General features: G+C 42.2%; 1 protein-coding gene across 3 annotated transcripts in view; it reads right to left on the bottom strand.

Annotated features, from left to right (window-relative positions):
• The window catches only part of mthfd1l (methylenetetrahydrofolate dehydrogenase (NADP+ dependent) 1 like), a 196217-nt gene that overhangs the window by 63154 nt on the left and 105483 nt on the right, over window positions 1-27580 (bottom strand). For 2 of the 3 annotated variants that reach the window (XM_078556605.1, XM_078556603.1), the window contains exons 21-24: window positions 22346-22485; window positions 20715-20756; window positions 14826-14926; window positions 7256-7433 (exon numbers count right to left, since the gene is read on the bottom strand). In XM_078556605.1, the coding sequence (XP_078412731.1) occupies window positions 7256-7433; window positions 14826-14926; window positions 20715-20756; window positions 22346-22485 (461 nt within the window). Of the gene's footprint in view, window positions 1-7255; window positions 7434-11166; window positions 11226-14825; window positions 14927-20714; window positions 20757-22345; window positions 22486-27580 lie in introns of all 3 variants that reach the window. The other variant, XM_078556604.1, reaches the window with a different exon arrangement.

Here is a 27580-nt window from a genome sequence, read left to right on the forward strand (position 1 = left end):
TCAAACTCCTTGTAGGCTAGGACGAGCGGCAGTGCGCCTCCCAGGCCCCTCAGCAGCACTCCACATGACTCTCACCTTGTAACGTGAGACAGGAAATTCCAACCTCGCTACAAAGGTTTCCCTCCTACTGCTGACTACCAGGTTCATGCCTGGGATTCCTGGCTGCAGCTACCTGCCACCAAATTCCTGCTCCTGCCTGACTGTGTTGTAGTGCGTCTAGCCTGATGTTGGGCATGAGTCCAGGAAGTTTCATCAAAACGAAGCCCCATTGTTAAGGTCAGCTGGACCTCCACGTCCCTGATCCCAAGTTCATCACCAGGTTCCCCCACAAACCCTTCCTACTTCTGTGGAAAACAAAAACTGAAGCAAAAAAACCTAGAAATAATCAGCTGGTCAAGCTGCATTAGCAGAGAAACAGAAGCCAGTCAGCTGACATTTCAAATGTTGAGACCCTTCCTCAGGACAGGCACTGCTTGACCAGTTTTTTCCTGCTTGTGCTTTCTGATTTCCAACCACTGCAGTGCTTTGTCTCAGATGGAAGATTACTTGCTATGGTCCAGCTTTCAGCCCATGCTATGTATAGACCTACCCTCGCTATATTTTTACTAATCGCAAAACGTTTAAAAGAAAACTGCAGCTTTAAACCAGGAACTCCTGGCCAGAGACTGGAACTAATCCGTATGACCACAATTGTTGGCTGCATAGATTTATTGAATCAGTGAGGTATTACATGCACAGACTAAATAGAAGCTCCAGAACACGACAGGTCAGTAAATTTTGTTTCTTTTGCACATCAAAATAGTTTAAGATTTCGAATTGCCACGTTCTTCTTACAGAGCAAAAACAATGATTATTTGTTCACTCTGACAATAAAACACTGCCCACATAAAAACCACAACACATCTTATTTTCAGTTTTCCAATAAGCTAAAACTAATCACCCAGTTCTATTTTGAATAGAAGCTGTACCTCTGCACCAATTAAAAAGCTGATGTATATACAATAAATTCTCTGGACAGCTGCACAGATACTCTCTGGCAACCAAAAACCCATTGTATTTGAAAACAATGACACTTAGAACCATGACTGAATTAAAAAGTGTGGTACAGAAACAAGACATTTTTATGCAGTTCAGCTCTCTCATAGCTCAAGATTGAGATGAGATATCAGCATTGTTGCAGCATTCACAGATGTATCTGTGAATTTCAAAGGTATATGATCAATGATGCTGGGATTTTAGGACAAAAAAATCTATTCATTGCTATTTTCCTTCAGGAAATTCCTATCTTCTGCCACTTACTATAAGGTACCAACTCACATTTAAACATTTCTCAAGGTGTTTCACAAACAGTCAAGGGGGAGAGGTTAGGAAGGGTGACCAAATGCTTAGTTATAGAAGTGGGTTTTAAGGAAGGTCTTAAAGAGAGAGGATTAGAGGGACTTAGAGGGAATTTCACACTGTTGGGCTTAGGCATGACAGAAAATGCAGAGGCAAACAGAGAGGGAAAGGAAGATGCACAAGAGACTAGAGTCACAGGAATGAGTGTTGTGTTTACTTTTATATAAAGAGAGTTGAAACTGGACAAAATATCATTATCTATCTGACAGCTAATGTAAACCAAGGTTTTATTTTCCATTTAGTTCAAGCCACCACACAGCCTGGATCCATCTGGAACTTATACACATTAAGTCGATAACATAGGCGAACGAGTTTGTCTGATTCTAGACTTGCACTGCAGCATCCTCCATCCAATGCAATCACATTATCAATAAAGATTCTTTCATATAATAATCAATATACCTAACCACGCTATACTGGCTAAAATTTGGGGTTCAGAGCTTCAAAGGGTCAAAAGCTATTTATTGACACAGCACACAAAATTACAGAGGCTGTCCAAAATTCCTTAGATGCTGTTAGGCAGGCTCTTGGTGTGTTTTGAGTGAAATAGAATCATTTGTTGTCCTACTGTCCTCCTCCTGAACTTTAACCTTTCTTACTCTCATCTCCAATTCAGGAAGCTGTCTACTGAAGTCTCACTTGAGAGACTTGAGCCCATAATCTAGGCTGACACCAAGGCAGTGCCGCAAGAGTGCTAGACTGTCAGAAGTGTTGCCTTTTGTATGCAACGTTGAGCCGAGAACTTGTCTACCCCCTCGGATAGTGCCATGGGATCTTTTATGCCTAATTCAAAGAAGAGCGGGGGCATTATCCCTGGTGTCCTAGTCAATATTTATACTCCACTCAACGTCAGTGAAATATCTTATCTGACCATTATCACATTGAAATAAAATCAAAAAACTACTGCAGATGCTGGAAATCCAAAAGAAAAACAGAATTACCTGGAAAAACTGAGCAGGTCTGGCAGCATCGGCGGAGAAGAAAAGAGTTGACGTTTCGAGTCCTCATGACCCTTCAGCAGAACTGAGTATAGTTAGGAGAGGGGTGAAGTATAAGCTGGTTTAAGGTGGTGGTGGTGGTGTGGGGGGGGGGGAAGAGGAGAGAGAGAGAGAGAAGTTGAGGGTGGGGGGGGTGGTTGTAGGGACAATCAAGCAGTGATAGGAGCAGATAATCAAAAGATGTCACAGACAAAAGGATCAAAGAGGTGTTGAAGGTGGTGATATTATCTAGAAAATGTGCTAATTAAGAATGGATGGCAGGACACTCAAGGTACAGCTCTAGTGGGGTCTTTCCTGCGGGCCCACGCAGAAGATGCAACACCTGCCCCTTCACTTCCTCTCTCCTCACCGTCCAAGGGCCCAAACACTCCTTTCAAGTGAAGCAGCATTTCACTTGCATTTCCCCTAACTTAGTCTACTGCATTCGTTGCTCCCAATGCGGTCTCCTCTACATTGGAGAGACCAATTTCAAATTGGGCGACTGCTTTGCAGAACACCTGCGGTCTGTCCGCAAGAAAGACCCAAACCTCCCTGTCGCTTGCCATTTTAACACTCCACCCTGTTCTCTTGCCCACATGTCTGTCCTTGGCTTGCTGCATTGTTCCAGTGAAGCCCAACGCAAACTGGAGGAACAGCACCTCATCTTCCGACTAGGCACTTTACAGCCTTCCGGGCTGAATATTGAATTCAACAACTTTAGATCTTAAACTCCCTCCCCCCAGCCCCACCCCGTTTCTTCCCCCTCCCTTTTGTTTTTTTTCAATAATTTATATAGATTTTTCTTTTCCCACCTATTTCCATTATTTTTAAATCTACAACTAATACCTTGTCAGTCTTTCCACCCCCACTAGCGCTGTACCTTGAGTGTTCTGCCATCCATTCTTAATTAGCACATTTTCTAGATAATATCACCACCTTCAACACCTCTTTGATCCTTTTGTCTGTGACATCTTTTGATTATCTGCTCCTATCACTGCTTGCTTGTCCCTACAACCACCACCACCCCCCTCAACTTCTCTCTCTCCCCCCCCCCACCTTAAACCAGCTTATATTTCACCCCTCTCCTAACTATACTCAGTTCTGCTGAAGGGTCATGAGGACTCGAAACGTCAACTCTTTTCTTCTCCACCGATGCTGCCAGACCTGCTGAGTTTTTCCAGGTAATTCTGTTTTTATTATCACATTGAAGCTTGCTGTGTACAAATTGGCTGCTGCACTTCCTACATTACAATAGTGACTACACTTCAAAAGTACTTTACTGGCTATAAAATGCTTTGGGATGTCCAGAGCTTGTGAAAGGCACTATAAAGATGTAAGTCTTACTTCTTCTATCCAAAAGCTGTGCCCACATGTAACCCATCAGCCCTGGAATTCATCCCTTGAAGGCCAGAAAACTTAGTCCTACGTGTGATTAAATATCTCACTGGAGTTTCAATCCCCATTTAACTTTTATGACCCATGGGGGTTCAGAGAGAATTGTACTTAGCACTGTTGGCTCTTGCTGAATCAACTCTAGATCAGTACTAAAATAAAAGCAAAATACTGCAGATGCTGGAAATCTAAAATACAGAAAATGCTAGAAAAACTCAGTAGATCTGGTAGTATCTGTGGAGGGAGGAACAGACTTGATGTTGAGTTCGTATGACTCTTTTTCACAGCTGAAGGGAGGTAGAATTTTATATTGTTGGGTTTTATATTGTTTAAAAGCGGGTGGAGTAGGTCGAACAAAATAGAAAGTCAGGAATAGATGGGAGCTCAGGACAGATTTGACAAAGATGTCATGGACACAAGACAAAGGGAGTGTTAAAGACGAAAAAGGTGCTGATAGTGGCATAAAGGTAAGATAGCAGAATGTGTTAATAACAGAACAGGGTCAGCACAACATAAGAGCAAGTGACAGATGGCCCTGTTTGGGTGGGGTGGGGGCAGTTGGGGAAAAGAAATTGGATTAAAGAAGGGGTCAAGATGGAGGAAGGAGTTCATGGTTTGAAGTTGTTGAACTCAATGTTAAGTCCAGAAGGCTGTAAAGTGCCTAATCGGAAGATGAGGTGTTGATCCTCCAGTTTGCATTGGGCTTCACTGGAACATCACAGCAGGACAAGGATGGACATGTGGGCATGAGAGCAAGGTGGTGTGTTGAAATGACAAGCGACAGGAAGATCTGAGTCGTGCTTCCAGACTGAGCGAAGGTGTTCAGCAAAGTGGTCACCCAGTCCACGTTTAGTCTTCCCAGAGTGACAGTCCTGACCTCATATCCGTTCAAGATCTTTCCTCCACAGATTCCAACCTCAGTCTCCCAGTCCCGCACAGCCTGCTTCTACCTCTTTCCCAAAATCCACAAACAGGGCTGACCTGGTAGACTCACTGTATCAGCCTGTTCCTGCCCCATGTAACTCATTTCTTCCCACCTTGACTCCATTGTCTTGCCCCTTGCCCAGTCTCGACCAACCTACATTCGCGATTCCTCTGATGCCCTATGTCACATCAACCACTTCCAGTTTCCGGGCCCTAACCGCCTCCTCTTCCCTATGCATGTCCATTCCCCACCAGAGCAGTTTGAGACTCTCCGCTTCTTCCTTGAACAGAGGCCCAAGCAATCCCCATCAACCAACACCTTCCTCCCCCTGGCCGAATTTGTTCCCTCACTGAACAATTTCTCCTTTAACTTAAAGATAAAAACAAAAAACTACTGCGGATGCTGGAAATCCAAAACAAAAACAGAATTACCTGGAAAAACTCAGCAGGTCTGGCAGCATCGGTGGAGAAGAAAAGAGTCGACGTTTCGGGTCCACACGACCCTTCAACAGAACTCAGAGTCTGTTTGAGTTCTGTTGAAGGGTCGTGTGGAACCGAAACGTCGACTTTCTTCTCCACCGATGCTGCCAGACCTGCTGAGTTTTTCCAGGTAATTCTGTTTTTGTTTCTCCTTTAACTTGTCTTACCTCCTCCAAATAAAAGGCGTGGCTATGGGTACTCGCATGGGCTCCAGTTATGTCTGTTTTTTTGTGGGATATGTGGAACATTCCTTGTTCCAGTTCTACTCAGGCCTCCTCCCACAACTGCTGTTTTTCCGGTACATCGATAACTTTATTGGTGCCGCTTCATGCTCTCATCTGGACCCGGAAAAATCTATTGGCTTTGCTTCCAATTTCCACTTCTCTCTCACCTTCACATGGTCTAGCTCCAACATTTCCCTTCCCTTCCTTGACCTTTCTGTCTCCATTTCTGGTGAAAGACTGTCTACCAATATTACAAGCCCATCGACTCCCACAGCTACCTCGACTACCCCTGCTTCCAGTAAGGACTCTACCCAATTCTCCCAGTTCCTCCACCTCTGTTGCATCTGTTCTGATGATGCTAAAATGACACTTCTGACATGTATTCCTTTTTCCTAAAGCGAGGGCTCCCCCTGCACTCTGGTTGTCAGGGCACTCAGCCATGTCTGACCAATCTCCTGTACCTCTGCCCTCATCCCTTCCCCTCCCTCCCAGAACCATGATAGGGTCCCCCTTGTGCTCGCTTTTGACCCTACCAGCCTCCGCATTCAAAGGATCATCCTTCCGCCATTTCCGCCTACTCCAGCATGATGCCACCACCAAACACGTCTCCCCCTCACTGCCCCTGTCAGCATTCGGTAGGGGCCGTTCCCACCGAGGCACCCTGGTCTATTCCTCTATCACCCCAACTCCTTAACCCCATCCCATGGCAGCTTCCCATGCAATTGCAGAATGTCAAACACCTACTCCTTTAACCTCTCCCTTCTAAAGGTCCAAGGCCTCAAACACTCCTTTCAGGTGAAGCAGTGCTTCACTTGCACCTCCTTCAATTTGGTCTACTGTATTCATTACTCCCAATGCGCTCTCCTCTACATTGGGGAAACTAAACAGACTGGACACAAGACAAAGGGAGTGCTAATGGTAGCGTGACCACTTTGTGGAAAACCTTCGCTCAGTCCACAAGCATGACCCAGACCTTCTTGTCACTTGCCATTGCAACTCACCATCTTGCTCTCATGCCCACATGTCCGTCCTTAGCCTGCTGCAATGTTCCAGTGAAGCCCACGCAAACTGGAGGAACAGCACCTCATCTTCTGATTAGGTACTTTACAGCCTTCTGGACTCAGCATTGAGTTCAACAACTTCATATCATGAACTCTCTCCTCCATCTTGACCCCTTCTTTTAATCCAATTTTTTCCCCCCAACCCACCGTCCCCACACAGGGCCATCTGTCACTTGCTCTTAAGTTTTGCTTTCACAGAGCGCTGACCCTTGTTCTGCTATTAACCCATTCTGCTATCTTACCTTTATGCCACTATCAGCACCTTCTTTAGTCTTTAATGCTACCATTAATGTTGCCTTTGTCTTGTGTCCATGGCATCTTTGTCAAATCTTTCCTGAGCTCCTACCTATCCCAGACCTTCTATTTTGCTCCACCTCCTCCACCCCCTTTTAAACAATATAAAATCTATCACATTTCTACCTCTCTTCAGCTCTGAAGAGTCATACAGACTCAAAATGTTAACTCTGTTTCCAGCATTTTGTTTTTATTTCTAGATCAGTAATGCCAGGCCAGTTAGTATTATCAACTTAAGACACTTGCATCTTGGTTGAGAATTATGGATGTAAACTTTTATATGTGTAAACGAGGCCCCATGATGCTCTCCCAAATGGTGACTGGAAAGCAAAAATCTTGCACATCTTAACAGTTGTACAGCAAATTAATTTCACACAAATGACAACAGTTTGGACGTGATTTTCCCACTGCCTGTCACTTAACTACTTTGGCAATTATTATTACTGCATCTTTTATGGGAACATTTCAATGCTTAGCTAATTAGAAAATGGAAAGGAAGCCTCACCTTTAGGTCATAAAGGTATCTGAAGCTACTCTTCTCGTCTGAAGCCTGCCTGATAGCCTCAGCCAGCTGTAGTGATCCTCTGCCTCCAATGGTCCAGTGATTGCACGGCACAGCATCGTAAGCTCCGGAGTGTTTTGCAATTTGACATGCAAGGGCAATCTCTGCTTCAGTGTCAGTTCTATGGAAAGAAAGACCTGTGGTTACAAAGTGCTTTCCACAATCGCAGCACATCCAAAGCGCTTTTGAGCCGAGTACTTTTGAAGTATGGACACTGGGTGGGATTTTCCAGCCCCACCCACCACCGGGATCGTTCGGTCCTGCCGGAAGTCAGGTTGGGCTGCCGAATCTCCCGCGACGGGCCTGCCACAACAGGGCTGGAAAATCTCAGTGACTGTTGTAATGTGGGAACCGTGACAGCCAATTTGTGCACAGCAAGGTCTCACAAACAGCAATGTGGTCATAACCAGATCATCTGTTTTAGTGAGGTTGGTTGAGGGATTAATATTGGCCAAGACACCCGAAGAACTCCTGTGCTCTTCTTCCATGGGATCTTCACCCACCTGAAAGATGGCACCTCCATAGCCCTTCATTAGCTCCGCTGTTTCAGAACTACGCCTGCAATGTTTAATAACACACCCAATACTCTAATAGGGAACCTTAAATTCTTCTTCAAGCTTTCCCATTATCAATACAATAAACTGTTAAGGTATCAGATCTGGGTCTGAGGTACAGCTTCTAAATGAAATTCGGGATGAAATGTTTAAAAAATCATAAGGCTTCAGAGACTAGGTTTCTGTTCCCTTGATCATAGGAGAGATAGTCAAGATAATTAATGGAGTTTACAGGGTAGATAGAGAGAAACTTAGAGAAAAACTATTTGCTCTGGTAGGGAGTGCAGAACAACTGGACATGACTTTAAAATCAGAGCTCAGCCCTAAAGCAGTGATGTCAGGAAACACTTCTTCACACAAAGGGTAGTGAAAATCTAGAATGCTCTTACCCAAAAGGCTCGGATGGGTGGGTGGGGGGTGCATTGGGGGAGTCAATTGATAACTTCGGAATTTGACATAGATTAGATTTTTCTTAGGTAAAAATATTAAGGGACACACAGAGGTTGAGGCAGGTAAATAGAGCTGAGATACAGATCAGCCATGATCTAACTTAATGACCTGCTCATTTTTGTGTTGAACTTGTCTGCAACCTTGCTCAGCACTTAGTTCAACATAAGGATATTTAAGGTCAAGAAATGAACAGTTGACCATTGTTCATTTCCAATTGCCTAAATTTTCTTGGCACAGGGACCGGGGATTGCATATCTCTTATTTCAGCTTGGAGATGGGTAGGACGAGAGAAAAGAAGAAAGACAAGCTGGGGGTTTGAAGGTCACCTTCAACAGGTCATGCTTAGTGCTGGAAGATTAGAAACCAACTGTTCCAGACCTTACTGTCTGATACCTCAGTCCGATACTCCAGGGCACTTTTGATCACAACCAGTCAACCCGACTCATTAATAAGGTCTGAACACTAGACTCACCAAAGGTACAGGATAACTCTAAGCTGTTGTCATCTTGGGTAGGGTAGTCAAGGGGTTACCTGGTTCAGCGTATTCTGCAACTTTGGCTGCTTACACATACATATGAATTAGGACCAGCAGTAGGTCAATCGGCCCCTTGAACCTACTCTGCCATTCAATAAGATCGCAGCTGATCCTGATTGTGGCTTCAACTCCACATTCCACCTAGCCCCGATAATCTTTGTGATCCCCTTGTTAGACTTAAAAATATTCATTGACCCTGCCTCCACCGCTCTCTGAGGAAGAGAGTTCCAAAGATTCACAACCCTCAGAAATATTTCTTCTCATTTCCGTCTTAAATGGGAGATCCCTTATTTTTAAACTGTGTCCCCTGGTTCTAGTCTCTCCTACGAGGGGAAGCATCCTTTCAGCATCTACTCTGTGAAGTTGCCTCAGCATCTATGTTTCAATAAAATCACCTGTCAATCTTCTAAATTCCAATGGATACAGGCCCAGCCTGTGCAACCTTTCCTCATCAGATAACTTCCCCATCCCAGGTATCAGTCGAGGGAACTTCTCTGAATTGCTTTGAACACATTTATACCCTTGCCAAAAAAAGGAGACCAAAACTGTACACTGTACTCTAGAGGTCTCACCAAAGTCTTGTACAACTGTAGCAAAACATCCCTGCTTTTATATTCCATTCCCCCTGCAAAAAAACGGCAACATTCCATTTGCCTTCCTAATCACTTGCTGTACCTACATACTAACTTTACCTGATGTACCAAGACACCCAGGTCCCTCTGTACCTTAGAGTTCTGCAATCTCTCTCCATTTAACTAATATGTTGCTTTTCTATTCTTCCTGAAAAAGCGAACAAGTTCACATTTTCCCACATCTTTCTCCATCTGCCACATTTTTGCCCACTCACTTAAACTATCTTATATCCCCTTGCAGACTCCTTATATCCTCTTCAAAACTTACTTTCCTATTTATCTTGGAGTCATCAACAAATTTAACCATCGTACATTTGGTCCCTTCATCCAAGTCATTGATATAAATTGTAAATAGTTGAGGGCCCAGCACGGATCCCTGTGACACTCCACTCGTCACTTCTTGCCAACCCGAAAAAGACCCATTTATCCCTACTCTCTGCTTCCTGTTAGCTAATCAATCCTCTATCCATGCTAATATGTTACTCCCTACACCATTAGCTCTTATTTTGCATAGTAACCTTTGATGTGGCACCATGTCAAATGCCTTCTGGAAATCTAAGTACAGCACATCCACAAGTTCCCCTTTATCCACATCGCTTGTTATTTCCTCAGAGGTCCAATAAATTAGTCAAACACGATTTCCCTTTCACAAAACCATGTTGATTCTGCTTGATCGCACTGGGATTTTCTAAGTGCCCTGCCTCCTTAATAACCCCCCTAATAATAGATTTCAGCAATTTCCCTACAACAGATGTTAAGCTAACTGGCCTGTAGTTTCCTGTTTCCTTCCTTTCTTCAGTAGAGGGGTCACATTTGCTTTTTTTCAATCGATCAGACCTTTCCCGAATCTAGGGAATTTTGGAAAATTAAAACCAATGCATCTACTATCTCAGCAGCCACTTCTTTTAAGAACCTAGGGTGAAATCCATCAGGACCTGGGGACCTGCAGCTTTTAGTTCTAATAATTTTCTCAGTTCCCTTTCCCTGGTGATTGTAACTGTTTTAAGTTCTCCCCTCTCTTTCACCTCCTGATTCACAACTATTTCTGGGGTGTTATTTGCATCCTCTACAGACAGACGCAAAATGTCTCTTCAGTTCATCCACCATTTCCTTATCTTCCATAATGAATTCACTCCTTAGGGGACCAATGCTCACTTTACTCTTTCCTTTTTAAATATCTGTAGAAACTCTTACTATCTGTTTTTATACTTCTAGCTAACTTTCTCTTGTACTCTAATTTCTCTCTCCTTATTAATCTTTTAGTCATTCTTTGCTATTCTTTATATTCTGTCCAATCCTCCAACTTACCACTCATCTTTGCGGAATTATTTGTTTTTTCTTTCAATTTGATACTATCTTTAACTTCTTAATTAGTCACAGATGGTGTGTCCTTCCCTTAGAGTCTCTATCTCTCTCACTGGAATGCATCTTTTCTGAGCATTCTGAAATATCTCCTTAAATGTCTGCCACTTGATCTCTACTAACCTATCCCTTAATCTAATTTCCCAGTTCACTTTAGCCAAATCTGTCTTCACGCCCCCATAATTGCCCTTATTTAAATTTAAAACACTAGTCTTGGATTCAATCCTCTCTCCCTCAAACTGAATGTGAAATTCAATCATATTAAGGTCACTTCATGACCATTCCAGTGATATTTTTATGCATGCTTAATAATGTTCAAACCTTGGCTTCAGCTGATCTGTGCCTCTGTTTCCTGGACCCAGGTAGATGGCATTAGGTTCCTATGGGGGAAAAGGCTGCTCCATATCAGTCAAACGGAAACTCTGCTGACTTTCCAGCAACTTGGTTTGGTGATTAAACATGGCAGTGGACTTCCCCATGTCAGAGATAAAAAAATCTCAGCCTGGCATTCAATTACAGTTGAAGTCATCTAATATTTCAATATGTTTCTTCACAACCTAGTTGACAGGTTATTCCAGCCACTTAGTTTGCTTTAAATTATTCAGGCTGGTTTGAATCTTACTTTTCATGCAGCTAAGTTCTCTCTGTGGTCCGACTGCTCTACATTACTTTGAAATAACAATCGAAGCTTATCTTACCTATAACCATTGAGTACTTTATCTACCTGAATGCAAACCTTCCTTTCTCTTCATGCTGTAAAGTTACACATTTCTAATCATTCCTCAAAGCTCATCCTTATCCTTCATGCTGGGATCAGCCTTGCTGCTCTTTTCTCCATCCTCTCCAAAGGATATATATCATTTTTTTTGTGGAATAGTGACAAGAACTGAACACAGTGCCTCATGTAAGCAGCAATATTAAAGCAACAGCAAAACTCTTTTGCCCCATTGTAGCTATGTTTCCCAACACTGTAGCTACCTTGCCAGATTAAAAAGGTCAAACATTATATCATCATACTTCTGTCACACAATTTTTTGAACAATGAGCAATACTTTAAATCTGTCAATATTAAATTTCAGTTGTCATTAGTCTGCATGTTTTCATAACTCATCTAAATCCCCTATAAATCCTTAAGAGCTAGAATCTCAATCTCTATTGCTCTCTATTTAAGTGCTGTATGCAAATCTGACAAGTTTACAATTGGTTTTGATGTCTAGGTTATTTACGTTGATCAGAAACAACAGGAATCCAAGTATAGAGCCTTAGCACTCCACTCAACACCTTCCTCAGTCTGAGACGACACCTTCTAATTGCAATCTTTCCTATTCTTGAACCAACTTCTTAGTCTGGATTCACAAGCAGTAAGGATAGACTCATACCCAATAAATGCTGAATTAAGCACTCCTGCTGTGTTTCAAACTTCAAGTTGTGGAATTATAAACTGTAAACACTGGAGCTGTGTGAGCGATTACAATGCATTGCATTCAGTGGACACGTCGAAGTTGAAAGCTGTATTAATTGAAAATCAAGGTTCATGGGTCAGGACTCAAATACCAAGATCTTGAGTTGCCACCAATGTTCCAGAAAATCCTTCATAAATTGCTAACTAGAACTTTAAAATAGTTGAAAAATATTCACTCAAGCACTAAGGGGTTTTTCATCTTCATTTATTCTATAAGTAGGTGGCTGATTTTATTCTAGTGCGGTAAGGCCCATTTTTAAAGGCACTGGATAACTCCATTAGAATCCGCCCCTTTGAAATTCAAAGCCACTTCTTTCTAATTATCTGAAGATAAGTTCTTTTAAGCACTGAATTCCTATGTTGTTTACATGGCTCAATTCAAATTTGTGGATAATTCAAATTGCTACTGATGCAGAAAATAAAAATAACCAGGAATTATCAGGATCAGCTAAACTGTAGTGCAAAGACCCCATTTCTAATTCACTACAGGCCTGAACTTCTGCAGAGTGGCAATCAAGAATCAGGTTGCCACTCCATTCCTACTTTTTTTAACCTTAAAATTCTTTTGATCCTTTCTCACCTGAAATTCCGACTTAGCCGGGCGAGAACTGTGCAGGGTTGCGCGTTCCTGAGGCCATCTGTCGAGGCCTGCAGAGTCAGACGCAAGGGGGCCAACGCCCCTTTTTCATGGCAGCCGGATGTACAATAGTTATCCAGAAGCTCGAAGTGGTTTTTAATTCTTCTAAGATTTCCTGGGTAGCTATTCAGGTAAGACAGTTGGAACCATCTGAAGTTGGTGATTTAAATCACAATTTTCAGATGGTTTCCAGTGCAGGGCAATCCTTACCTGGGGATCTCCGGGGGTTGGGTTGGGGGGCAGGGGAGGAGAGAGATCCCCCACCGCATCTTTGGGGTACCCCCACTTACGCTGACCTGGAGCTTGGAAGTTACAGCCCATTAGTTCCAGCACACATATATGGCAATTTTGCTAAAATTAATTGTTTTTGATCTATACAATTCTTTGCAAATTTCTTTTCTCACAGCTCATAGTCAGTAATAATTTGCATTATTATAGTGCCTTTAATGTAGTAAAGCATCCCAAGGCCCTACACAGAATTGTTATCTGACACGATGGCATACACCCAGGCATCATGACAGGTAACCAAAACTTGGCCAAAGAGGTAAATTTTAGGAAGCAACTTTAGAGGAGGATATAGGGCAGAGTAATTTGGGGAGGGAATTCCAGAGTTTAGGGCCTAGACAGCTGAAGGCAGAGCCACGAATGGTGGGGTGAAGGGTTGCTCAATTGGCCAAAGTGTCAAAGGAACAAAGCTCATGGAGGGCTGTAGAGATAACATTTAATGTGTATTCTTCCTGCCAAAATTTGCTATTTCAAAAGGGGTGCAAGAAGAGAGAAATCTGGGGGTTTTGCACAAATTTTTGATGGTGACAGGACAGTTTAACAAAGCAGTTGATCAAGCATATGGAATCATGGGCTTTATAAATAAAGGCATAGAGTACAAAACTCAGGGTGTTATGCTAAACCTACATAAAACACTAGTTTGGCCCCCATTGGAGGATTGAGTGCAATTCTGGGCACCACATTTTGGGAAGAACATGAAGATTTTGGAGAAGTTATAGGAGACATTTACTAGAATGGTTCCAGACATGAAGAATCACAGTTAGTTACGTGGATAGATTGAAGAAGCTGCGGTTATTCTCCTTAAGAGCAAAGAAGACTAAAAAGAGACTTGATAAAAGTTTTTAAAATCCTGAGGGGTTTGGATAGAGTAAATAAAGAGAAACTGTTTTAAATGGCTAAAGGCTCAATAATAGGAAGGCACAGATTTAAGATAATTGGCAAAGTACCAGAAGTGTAAGACAATAAACTTTTTTTTGGCGCAATGAGTGGTTAGGTTTTGGAATGCACTGCCTGAAAGGTTGGGGGATAGACTTAACAGTAACCTTACAAAGGAAATTGGATAATTACTTGAAAGGTAAAAAAATTGCAGGGTTATGAGGAAAGAGGTTGTGAGGCTACTGGATTAATCTTTCAACAGCTGGCACAGACTCGATGGGCTGAATGACCTCCTTCTGCACTGTACTATTTTATGATTGGGAAGGATGAGGTGATGAAGGTATTTGAATAGGAGGATGAAAATTTTAAGCTCGAGGTGATACCAGGAGTGAATATAGGTCTGTGAGCAAAGGGCTGATCTGAAGGGGTTACTCAATGGGGCTGTTTGATCAAACAGTAAGATTCTGGCGATACAGCAACAACCACCATAGCTGTAGTGCAGTTAATTGGTCCTCAGCTCTCTGCCTGTTTAGTTTGAGGAAACGACGAGTGATGAGAAGTCCCTTCATTCACAAACATTCACGCTGATTTGGACTGATTTGACACTCAAGACAGTTCTCAGGGAGATGGAGAACCTGTAGTTCAATATTCCATGAGTGGGACAAGGCCTCTGCAATGTCTAAAGTGCTTCCCCATTGAGTCCCCAAGTGCAGCACTTACTTGAAAACATTCAAAGCAACCACAACCGGGATCCCGAAAAGGTGAGCGATCTTGATCTGTTTCTGCAGATTACAGCACCCATCAGCCACCAGCTTCAGGTTCTACGATAACAATTACATTAGCTTACACAGAGAAACTTAGGGTAATACAGAAATGCTGTAAATGTTCAGCAGGTCAGGATGCATTTGTGGAGGGAGAGAGTTAACATTTCAGGTTGATGACCTTTCAACAGAACTGGAATGAGAGAACTAATTAGTTTTAAACAAACTGAGACAGCAAAGGAGGCATATGGCAAGGGAAGGCAGGCCTTTAATTGGCTTCACTGAGCCAGGATTAGGGAGATCAGCCAGCTTCACCACTTCTAACTGCTTTATACAGTGTCCAGCAGTGGATGCTGTATGTGACTGTCAAGTGAAGGCAGGATCAAAGTTGATTGGGAAGTTGTCTAGAGTCAAACAACTTATCAATACTCCTCAGAAAAGCACATGTATAATGAATGGAGGTATGGACAACGTTCTGAAAGTCAATGGGCACCCATTGAGTTGGGGTGAATTAAGGAGGTGATGAATTCGTAAAAACAAACTATTCAATTCAAAGCAAGAGTCTTTTATGGGCCCATACTTTGCATTTGTGAAGTTCTGTTGAATGAACTTGTCCACTGAGCAGGTAGAACATAATAGACCAAATTCATTTCATGTGCTGCTGGTAAAATAATTTCAGTCAAATTATTAATTTCCTTTTAAAAAGGAAACTACTTCTTGGAAGTTGAGAGAAATAAACTTTGTTTATTTCACCAGGAAATTTTCATTTTCTTATTTGAGAATTTATAAAAAGGGCAGATAGGAGCAGAGAGCAAAATCATACCTAAAATAATAAGAGGAAGAAAAGCCTGTATTGATGCTCCACAGAAGGGATACAATTCACTGGGATGAACAGAATATTCAGAAACATGGGGCAGAACCTTCTGGTAGGGGAGTGGGGGGAGCGCTCACTAACACGTAAAATGACGCGGGGTGGCGTCGGGCGTGCATCCCGACGTCACACCGCGCAATTTAGATTTTCAGTTCGGCGGGCGCGCAACTGAATCGGCTGCGCGCCTGCCGAACTGTCAAAAGCCCATTAAGGCCATTAAAAAGTAATTAACATGATTAATGGACCTGCCCATCCAACTTCAAGGTTAGCAGGCAGGCTGGGAGCCCAGGCAGGCTTCTGAAAAAACATGAAACCTCATCCACAGGCGGGATGAGGTTTCATGAGGGCATTAAAATTTTCATAAACTGCTTAAATAAAAGGAATTGACATGTCCCAGCTCATGTGACAGTGGCACATGAATGGACATGTCAGTAATTTCCACCCCCCTTTTTTTTTTGAAATTTTCAAACCTGAGCCAATCTCCCTGAGGAAGCACTTTGCCTCAGGGAGATCCGTGCGCACTTTCGTACTTATGCACGAAAAAGCGTGCTCCCGGCTCAGGGAATCCACCCCCCCCCTCCCCGGCATAGCGCTTCCTGGCAGACGTCACGCTGGGCGGGCCTTAATTGGCCCGCCCATGTAAAATGGCGGCACTGATCGGGAACCTGCCCACCCGCTCCCGCACATTCCCCTTTACGGGGGGGAAAATTTTGCCCATGGTAAATATCACTACCAAGTTGATTGTGATGCACCCTATGACTTGCAGTGCCTAGGCTTCCAAATGGCAAAGTTCCACAGGAAAGACTTATTAGTTAAGCTAATAACTACAGGGAGAAGTCAGAGGGAGGCAAGAAATTGGCCGAAGGGTAGAAACCAACAGGATGGAGGCGTTAAGAAAAAAAGTAGTGATCAGGTTGCCCCAAGGATTAGTGTTGGGCTCACTACTATTTCTAATTATCAATGACCAGTCTGCAGATATTGCATCTTCTAAAGATCAGAAATCCAATGCAAATTGGTGGCTTTTGCAGGTAAAACTAAACTAAGGGGGGCAATGGAATCACAGAGGCAACTCAGAAATTACTGAATAAGTTGGACAAAATATGCAAGTGTGTAGAACAATAACAGATGAAACATAATACAAGGTAGTGAGAAGTACTGCACATAGGAAGGAAAAATGGGCGACACAATTCACAAATAGTGTTAAAGTAGCTAGAGGTGAAGCTGAAAGAGACCTGGGGTCAGGTTTTCATAGGGCCACTGAGTCGGGGCCCAGTGCAGGAGGATTTAAAAATCGCAGCCTTGGAAGTCATCGCAGAGCCCTGACGCCTCCAAGACAGAGTTGAATTAAACATAGAAACAGAAAATAGGAGGAGTAGGTCATTTGGCCCTTCAAGACTGCTGCACAATTCAACATTATCATGGCTGATCCTCTATCTCAATGCCATTATCCCGCTCGCTCCCCATACCCTTGACGCCTTTAAGAGGCTAGAAATCTATCTCAAAAACAGAATTACCCGGAAAAACTCAGCAGGTCTGGCTTTCACTTCCTCTCTCCTCACCGTCCAAGGGCCCAAACACTCCTTTCAAGTGAAGCAGCATTTCACTTGCATTTCCCCTAACTTAGTCTACTGCATTCGTTGCTTGCCAGACCTGCTGAGTTTTTCCAGGTAATTCTGTTTTTGTTTTGGATTTCCAGCATCCGCAGTAGTTTTTTGTAGAAATCTATCTATTGCCTTCTTAATTATATTCAGTGACTTGGCCTCCATAGCCTTCTGTGGTAGAGAATTCCACAGGTTCACCACCCTTTGAGTGAAGAAGTTTTTCCTCATCTCAGTCCTAAATGGCCTACCCCACATCCTGAGACTGTGACCCCTTGCTCCAGAGCCCCCAGCCCAAGGAAACATCATCCCTGCATCCAGTCTGTCCAGCTGTCAGAATTTTATACATTTCAATGAGGTCCCCTCTCATTCTTCTAAACTCCAGTGAACACAAGCCTAGTTGACCCAATTTCTCCACATACGACAATCCTGCCATTCCAGGAATCAGTCTGGTGAACCTTTGTTGCACTCCCTCAATGGCAAGTATATCCTTTCTTAGGTAAGGAGACCAAAACTGCACACAATACTCCAGGTGTGGTCTCAACAAGGCCCTATACAGCTGCACTAAGACATCCCTGCTCCTGTACTCAAGTCCTCTCACAATGAAGGCCAAAATGCCATTTGCCTTCTTAACTGCTTGCTGCACCTACATTCTTGCTTTCAGTGATTGGTGTACAAGGACAACCAGGTCCCTTTGTACATCAATGTTTCCCAATTTATCATCATTTAGATAACATTCTGCCATTCTGCTTTTCCTATAGAATTTTCAAAGGACTGTCTGGGGGAGGGGTGGGGAAGAGGGAATCTGTTCACTGCCAATTAATGGCCCCTTAATGAGGTTAAGGGACCTGTGCGTGCGCAATTGCAATTTTCAATTTTTAATCTGGTGACCCCGAACTATCGGTGCACTTAGTGCTGCACAGCTATTGGGTTTGCTGCGGGGCCATGTGAAACTTGCTCACCAATTATTTAAAACTCATCTTTCCTGGATCTCCTTGCACCAGTTCTAGCTCTCTGCCCAGATCCCTCTACTGCTGCGTTCTGCAGTCTTCCTCCATTTAAATAATCTGCTTCTCTATTCTTCCCACAAAAATGAAAACTTCACATTTTCCCACATTATACTCCATCTGCTAATTTTTTGTCCACTCACTTAAACTACCTATATCCCTTTGCAGGCTCTGTGTTCTTCTCACAACTTGCTTTCCTCTCTAATAGGGGCATAGAGTACAAGAACAAGAAGGTTATGTTGAGCTTGTAGAAGCACTAGTTTGGCCTCAGCTAGAGTATTGCGTCCAGTTCTGGGCACCGTACTTTAGGAAAGATGTAAAGGCAATAGAGAGGGTGCAGAAAAAATTCACGACAATGGTTCCAGGGATGAGGAACTTCAATTATGAAGATAGATCGGAGAAGTTAGGGCTGTTTACCTTGAGAAAAGGTCAAGAGGAGATTTGATAGAGGCACCCAAAATCATGAGGGATCTGGACAGAATAGATAGGGAGAAACTGAAACTCGCTCGTGAAAGGATCAAAAGCAAGAGGGCACAGATTTAAAGCAATTAGTGAAAGGAGCAAAAGTGAAATGAGAAGAAACCTATTTATGCAGTGGGTTTGGAATGCACTGCCTGAGAGCATGGTGGAGACAAGTCAAATTGAAGCATTCAAAAGGGAATTAGACTGTTATCTGAAAAAGAAGAACGTGCAGCATTACAGGGAGAATGGTACCAGATGAGTTGCTCATTCTGAGAGCCGGTACAGACACGATGGGTCAAATGGCCGCTTTCTGTGCCATAACAGTACTATAATTCTGTAATCTAGCTTGCATGGCCCCTTTTATCGTTGTGTACACATATCGCTGGCTCTGCACTACTTAGTTTAAGGAGGGTCAATTTCAATGGGGTGAGGGGACTGGAGAATTGCAGATGTTGCATCCTTGTTTGAAAAAAGGTGTAATGATAAACCCAGCAATTACAGGCCAATCAGTTTAACCTCAGTGGTGGGAAAGCTTTTAGAAATGATAATCTGGGATAAAATTAAGTCACTTAGACAAATGTGAATTAAGGAAAGCCAGCATAGATTTGTTAAAGGCAAGTTGCATTTAACTAACGTGATTGAGTTTTTTAATGGTTTAAAAGGGATGACTGATGAGGGTAATGTGGTTGATGTGGTGGTACATGGGCTTCCAAAAGGCATTTGATAAAGTGCCACATAATAGGTTTGAAAGGAAACAGCAATGATGAAAGATTATTTTTCGGACTGGAGGAAGGCACATAGTGGGGCTCTCCAGGGGTCAATATTAGGACAGCTGCTTTTCTTGATCCATATTAATGACCTAGACTTGGGTGCACATGGTACAATTTCAATATTTGTCTGAAGTTTGTGAACTGCGAGGGTGACAGTGATAGACTTCAAGGGGACACAGTCATGCTGGTGGAATGGACAGACAAGTGGCAGATGAAATTTAATGCAGAGAAGTGTGAAGTGATGTATTTTGGTAGGAAGAATGAGGAGAGGCAATATAAAATAAAGGATGCAGAAAAGAGAGAAACCTGGAGATACATGTGCACAAATCGTTGAAGGTGGCAAGACAAGTTGAGAGAGAGGTTAAAAAGGCATATGGGATCCAGAATCAACAGCGACATAAGGATAAACCTTTTCTTACTCTGCGAGTGGTTAGGATCTGGAATGTACTGCCTGAGAGTGTGGTGGAGGCAGATTCAATCGTGGCTTTCAAAAGGATAAGCAGCTGAAGAGGAAAGATTTGCAGAGCTACAGAGAAGGGGCAGACGAGTGGGGCTAGCTGCATAGCTCTTCCAGTGAGCCTGTATGGATATGACAGATCGAATGGCTGCCTTCTGTAATCATTTAATGATTCTATTGAGACACAACACAGAAATTCAAGTGTTGGTGGCAGTACAGAGAAGAGGCATGAGCTGATTCCCACTGTTGGGAGTTCTGAGCAAAGACTGGACAGATTTGGACTTTTCACCCTCGATAGGAGGCACCCAAAAGGTTATTTTATAAAGGTAGGGAGAGTAAATAACTTAGAAAAGGTAAACCAAAACACTAAAGCAAAAGTATGCAGTTCCAAATTGCAAGATCTCCCACCCATCACGTCTCCTCTCCCCAGCAGTAATATGCAACACTATGACCCTATTGAGGTAATTGAAGGCACATGCATTTCTATTGAATTCTCAAGATCTACTTCTGACCCTCGATTCTAGGAGGGTTCTATCTACTTATGAGAGTTTGTTCAAGCTTGGATTTCAACGCGCTAAAGACAGCATCATATGTTGAGTGTACGAAAGAGAATCATCGAGAACGAGGATTACATAATGGCAGGAAAACTGAACGCTTTTCTGGTCTTTCTGGAGTGTACCTACCTCCTCAGTGTACTCTTTTGATAGGGGCTTGCCTGCAGTGACCTAAAAGAGAGCAAATTAGTCACAATTGTTAGTTTAGATACAGGTCAACAGATACATGAACAAAAATGCATGTGTGAGATTACATTTTACCGAAGTCAATTTTGGGTGGTGTACAAACAAAACAAAAACACTTTGCAGCAAAGATAAGCAAGATAGATGGCTTGCATTTAGTTAACACCTTTCACAAGCTCACAACATTCCAAAGCACTTCACAGCCAATCAAGTGCTTTTAAATACTTGTTAAATATTGACTAGCACACCAGGAAGAATTCCCTTGCTCTTCCTCAAACAGTGCCATGAGATCTGATACATCTGAGGGTTCAGTTTAACATCTCAAGCGAAAGTTGTCACCTCTGACTGTATAGCACTGTCATGAAGCTATTAATGTATATAATGTTATTGGAAAATACTTTTCTTTTAAAATAGAGGTTTAGTCTGCAGGTGTGTCTTAATTGGATTAAAATCAGCTGGTCTGGGTGCTTTGATATGTATTAGTTTGAGATGTAAACAGAGAGGTAGAGTGTATTTGCATTTTTTGAATACAGCGTTCAACATATCCAAGCAATATGTTTATATTACAAATAAAATTGGTACTATGAAAGGGGTTTTATTGTTAGAGAGGTTTAGTTCAGAGGTTGTTGATACAATGAGAATTAACATTCAATGGGGCTGGTAGGTATAACTTCAGCAGTTTTCGGGTGTGCAGAGCGGAGGCAATGTGGGGTCAAAAGGCAGCTGTAAGCCTACCACTGTATCTGCAAGGAGCCAAAGTGAAAAGAACCTCATTTTGAATTCATACGGTGAAAATGCTTTGCCTGGTGTTTGGTTAAGTCTATGGGTTGCTGTTGACTTAATGGAGATTAGTTTAGGAATTTGTTAAAAGTTGTGATAGTAGTAATTTGAAGCCATGTATATATATATATATATATATATATTTTAACCTGTGTAAAGTAATAAAGTGTTTCATTTAGTTTAATGTAAAGCCTCGAGAACTGGTGGTCTGATTCCTGAATTTAGAGTCGCATCTCAAACATAACACTTAAAATTATAGGTTATGGCAGTTGTTTAAAGTTTCCCACTGGGATTTTTAAATAACTCCACTTTACCAACTGCATCGGTTGTAACAAGCACTCCCTCAGTACTGCACTTGAGTGTCAGCTTTGATTATGTGCTCAAATCCCTGGATTTGGAATTCAACCCATGACCTTTTGACTCGGGGAGTAAGAGTGCTACCATTGAATCATGGACGACACAGCACTGGACCATTGGGTACGAACTCATTGCTCTGCTGAACCACATGGATGTTACAGTCCTGAGCCATTGGGCAATTCTCAGTTCACAGACAAACTCTTGAATGTTCATGGCTGCTCAAGTGAATGACATACATGGCATTCAAAATTTTACTTCCTATCCTCAAACATCCATTTCTGCTCATTGTATCTTCCCTTGGTTGCCTAAATAGGTTTGTGCATGGCACAAAATTATCTCCTGGTGGAGACAGATCAGCCACAATCTAATTGAATAGTGGCGGATCAGGCTCAGGGGGCTGAATAGTTTCACCTGTTCCAATGTTTACACCATCTACTCACACTGGGCCCTCCACCATGCATCTTCAAGGCACGGATTGTTGCCACAAGCACCACCACATGAGGCTGAAGGCCTGAGGCTCTGCACTTGATGTTGAAGAACTTCTCCATCCCAATGTCAGCACCAAAGCCAGCTTCAGTCACTGAAAGACAAGACACAATGAGACAATCCAGAAATTAAAAAAATAAAGACCTTGCAGTTATAGGCAAACCTATTAACTCAACAATTAACCAGAAAGATTTCTAAATAACAGGAGAATGCACATAAATTGACAAAAATGTACTTTTCTCCATTTGTAATTCCCATCATTGGAACAAGACTAGGCCATTCAGCCCCTCAACCCTGTTCTGCTTCAGTGAGATCATGGCTGATCACTGCAATCTACTTTTGTCCACTTGGGACTTTTCTCATTCACTTTTCATACGTAGACTTACAATAATGTTAATTAATATGCCACTGGATACAGGAACAGCAAGGTTCAGTGGGTGACAGAGCAGGGAACAATAGCACTATGTGATGATGTCATAACGCTGTCTCCACTTTTAAAGTCATATATTTGGTCCTTAGTTTTTGCACATTCTGCCATTATCAATTCCTAAACGTGCCACACTATAATTACAACCATTGTCATCATTCTGCCATCCAATGAGATAGTTGATCCGTATCTTAACTCCATCCACCTGCCTTGACTCCATAAACCGTGGTCTAACAAAAAAATCTATTGATCTGAGATTTTTAATTATTTGAACTAGTAAGTACTGCTTTTTATGGAGTGCATTCGACAATTCTACCACCGTGTGCAGAGGAGTTTCCTAATTTCTCTCCTGAATGGCCTGATTCTAATTTTAAGGTTATTGCCTCTGTCCTAGATTCCTTGACCAGCGGAAAAGGTTGCTCTCTATCAACCCTACCAATTCTTTTCAAAATCCTAAAAATCTTATTTAGAACACACTCTTTAAACTTCTATTTGCCAGAGAATACAAGTCTAGTTTATGTAATCTCTCCTCTTAATCTAAGCCTTGGATCTCTCCTCCTAATCTAAACCTCAGATCTCTCCTCCTAATCTAAGCCTCGGATCTCTCCTCTTAATCTAAGCCTCGGATCTCTCCTCTTAATCTAAGCCTCGGATCTCTCCTCTTAATCTAAGCCTCGGATCTCTCCTCTTAATCTAAGCCTCGGATCTCTCCTCTTAATCTAAGCCTCGGATCTCTCCTCTTAATCTAAGCCTTGGATCTCTGGTAACATTAGTTAGAATTACTAAAAAAATAATGCTGGAGAAATTAATGGGACTGAAAGCCGATAAATCCCCAGGGCCTGATAATCTACATACCAGGGTACTAAAGGAGGCGGCTCTGGAAATAGTGGATGCCTTGGTTGACATCTTCCAAAATTCTGTAGATTCTGGAACAATCCCAGCAGATTGGAGGGTGGCAAATGTAACCCCACTATTTAAAGAGAGGGAGAAAATTACAGACTGGTTAGCCTAACATTAGTAGGAAAATTGCTAGTCTATTATAAACGGTGCGATAACAGGACACTTAGAAAATATCAATGGGATTAGGCAAAATCAACATGGATTTATGAAAGGGAAATCATGTTCGACAAACCTACTGGAGCTTTTTGAGGACGTAACTAGCAGAATAGATAAGGGAGAACTAGTGGATGTGGTGTAGTTGGATTTTCAGAAAGCTTTTGAGTCCCACATAAGAGGTTAGTGCAAAATTAAAGCAAATGGAATTGGGGGTAATATATTGGTATGGATTGAGAATTTGTTAGCAGACAGGAAACAGAGAGTAGGAATAAATGGGTCTTTTTCGGAGTGGCAGACAGTGACTAGTGGGGTATCGCAGGGACTGGTGCTTGGGCCCCAGCTATTCACAATATTTATCAATGATTTGGATGAGGGAGCCAAATGCAATATTTCAAAGTTTGCTGATGACACGAAAATTGGTGGGAATGAGAGTGGTGAGGAGGATGTTAAGAGGCTTCAAGGCAATTTATACAAGTTGAGTGAGTGGGCAAATACATGGCAGATGCAGTATAACGTGGATAAGTGTGAAGTTATCCACTTCGGTAGGAAAAACAGAATGGCAGAGTATTATTTAAAAGGTGATAAATTGGGAAATGTTGAAGTACAAAGGGACCTTGGTGTCCTTGTATATCAATGACTGAAAGCAAGCACACAGGTGCAGCAAGCAGTTAAGGCGGCAAATGGTATGTTGGCCTTCATTGCAAGAGGGCTTGGGTACAGGAGCAAGATGTCTTACTACAGCTGTACAGGGCCTTGGTGAGGCCACACCTGGGGTACTGTGTGCAGTTTTGGTCTGCTTACCTTAGAAAGGATATGCTTGCCATAGAGGGGGTGCAGCAAAGGTTCACCAGACTAATTCCTGGGATGGCAGGGTTGTCGTATGAGGAGAGATTGGGTCGACTAGTCCTGTATTCACTGAAGTTTAGAAGAATGAGAGGGGGATCTCATAAAATTGTATAAAATTCTGACAGGACTGGACAGGCTGGATGCAGCGATGATGTTTCCTCTGGCTGGGGGGGTCTAGAACAAGGGGTCACATCTCAGGATACAGGGTAGGTCATTAAGGACTGAGATGAGGAAAAACTTCTTTGCTCACAGGGTGGTGAGCCTGTGGAATTCTCTACCACAGAAGGTTGTGGAGGCCAAGTCACTGAATATAATTAAGAAGATAGATTTCTAGACTCTAAAAGCGTCAAGGGGTATGGGAAGAGAGCGGGAGTATGGCGTTGAGATAAGAGGATCAGCCAAGATCATTATTGAATGGCGGGGCAGGCTCAAAGGGCTGAATTACACACTTTTGCTCCTATTTTCTATGTTTCTAACATTCGGCTGAATGCTTCAAGGTCAATATATCCTTCCAAATGTGCAATGCCCAGAACTGTAGACAGTACTCCAGCTGTGATCTAACCAGGGCTTTGTAAGCTGTAGCAAAACTTCCACCATTTTATAGTCTAGCTCTGTAATTATAAAGGTTGGTTAACATTCCATTAGCCTTTCTTATTATCTTTTGCATCCGACTACTACATTTCAGTGATCTGTGTACGTAGGCCCCTGAATCATTCTGGGTTGCCACTGTTCTTAGGTTTTCACCATTTTAATAATACTCAGATCTATCCTTTTTGATCCAAAATGAATGATCTCACACTTGTGCTGAAATCCATCTATCACAGTTTTACACATTCACTTAATCTATCAACATATCTTTGTAATTTTCTGCTCCTGTCTACCCTAATTACTATGCCATCAATCTTCATGCCATCACAAATTTGGATATATAGCTCCAAGTCATAATGAAAATATTGACTAGTTGAGGCACCAGCACAAATCTTTGTGGGACACCATTAGTTACTTCCTTCCAATTTAGGTACTTACCCATTATTCCTACTTTGTCTAACCAATCTCCCTGGGCTTCAAACTTAGCTAACGATCTCTTATGTGGAACTTTATCAAATACCTTATAGAAATCCACATAAACTATATCCATAGACATTCCCCTCTCTACTGTTTTACTTACAGCCTCAAAAAATTCATTTAGGTTTGTGAGACATGACCTACCCATTACAAATCCTTGTTGGCTTTCTCTAATCAGCTCAAATTTCTCTTAAGTGCTCAACAGTCAATGTTACTTTTCATACATCTACACCATATAAAATAACCACACATATACATACAAATGTTCAAATATACACACTCACATCCACAAATGGGCACATATCCTTTAAACTTCTAGAAATGTCAATACATATTATATAGACTATTGACAATTCAATTGTTTCTGCACTAGAAATGCATTTATAACAATTTTCAACACTGTGAACTGCCTAGTGTGAACTTAATGCTAAAAATGATTAATGAATAATCTGAATTAAGCAAATTTGAAATTGAGAATAAACTCCACTTATGCACACGATGGTCAACAAATACACTTATACTCTTATGTGCACACAGCCGTGTTGGGTTTTAATTTCTACCACAAATTATCAAAGGCCACAAAGGTTCATCATTTTTAAATACCACCTCCAGTTTTATTTGAGACAAAGGAAAGAGTTCCCTCATTTCTCACAGGGTTGAATGATTAAGTTGAATGCAAGGGAGGAGGAGTCAGTGTTTGACATTCAGATATCAATGATCTGTTGTTATTTGGTGCAAACTCCAATTACTATCACATCACAACATCCCCACCCATTCCTTTTGTTGATGACACAAGTGTAACTGGAATTTTGAATCTCCAGGGGAACAGTTGCTAAGATTGGATCATGAGGACTAGAGGATGCAAGAGGATACAACAGGATTTGCTCAGTCCTACTTAGCTTCCTCCTGAGTGAATTCTCTTTGTAGTCTTTCCCAATCAAGAGCTAAAATAACAACTTGTATTTACATAGCTTCTTTGCCATAGTAAAACATCCCAAAGTGCTTCACAGGAATGTTATTAGGCAAAACTTGACACCAAGTAGCCACTATGATGATGTTAGGACTGTTGAGCAAAAGCTTAGTTAAAAAGGTAGCGTCTAAAGGAGGTAAGAAAGGAGAAGAGGGTGAAAGGTTTGAGGAGGTAATTAGGGCCCAGACGACTGAAGGAATGGTCGCCACTTGTGGAGCTGTTAAAAATGGAGTTCACAAGAGGCAGAAAATTGAGTAGCTCAGAGGCAACAGTGAGTTGTAAGGTTGGAGAGGGTTACAAAGAGAAGGGGTGGGGGTTGAGGCCATGGACAAACATTTAGCTTTGTATGTACACCTGTTTGGGCCTTACCTAAGCAAGCCAAACTAAGATAAAGGAGACAAATGTTGAAGGAAATGAGATTCCTTTCTGATTCCTGTTCAAAGGAGAATTCCCTTTCCTATGCACAGGTCTCATTCTTAACCTGTCGACATCTACTGATCCCAAGGATGAGGGACATGTCTATGGCAGGGCTGCCTTTGGAACAGTCAGCACACACATTTAGGCCTGCGCAAATTACCACTTTTAGACCAGAACAGTGTGCAGGAAAAATAAAAATTTAAAAGGGTTTTACACCTCTTTGAAACAATAATGGCACAAAACTGCAATATTATATACAAGTTCCATTCTCTTCAACAACACTATTAAATCAGCAGCTCAAATATAGTCATAGTTAACCAGGATGGCTGCACATTGAAGACTAATCCCAGACAAACCTCTGGTGTGAGGATACTTGACCTTGTTAAGAGGCACTCCCTTGAACTAGTA

The sequence above is a fragment of the Cetorhinus maximus genome, chromosome 14, assembly GCF_964194155.1.
Source record: "Cetorhinus maximus chromosome 14, sCetMax3.hap1.1, whole genome shotgun sequence".
NCBI classification, from domain to species: domain Eukaryota; kingdom Metazoa; phylum Chordata; class Chondrichthyes; order Lamniformes; family Cetorhinidae; genus Cetorhinus; species Cetorhinus maximus.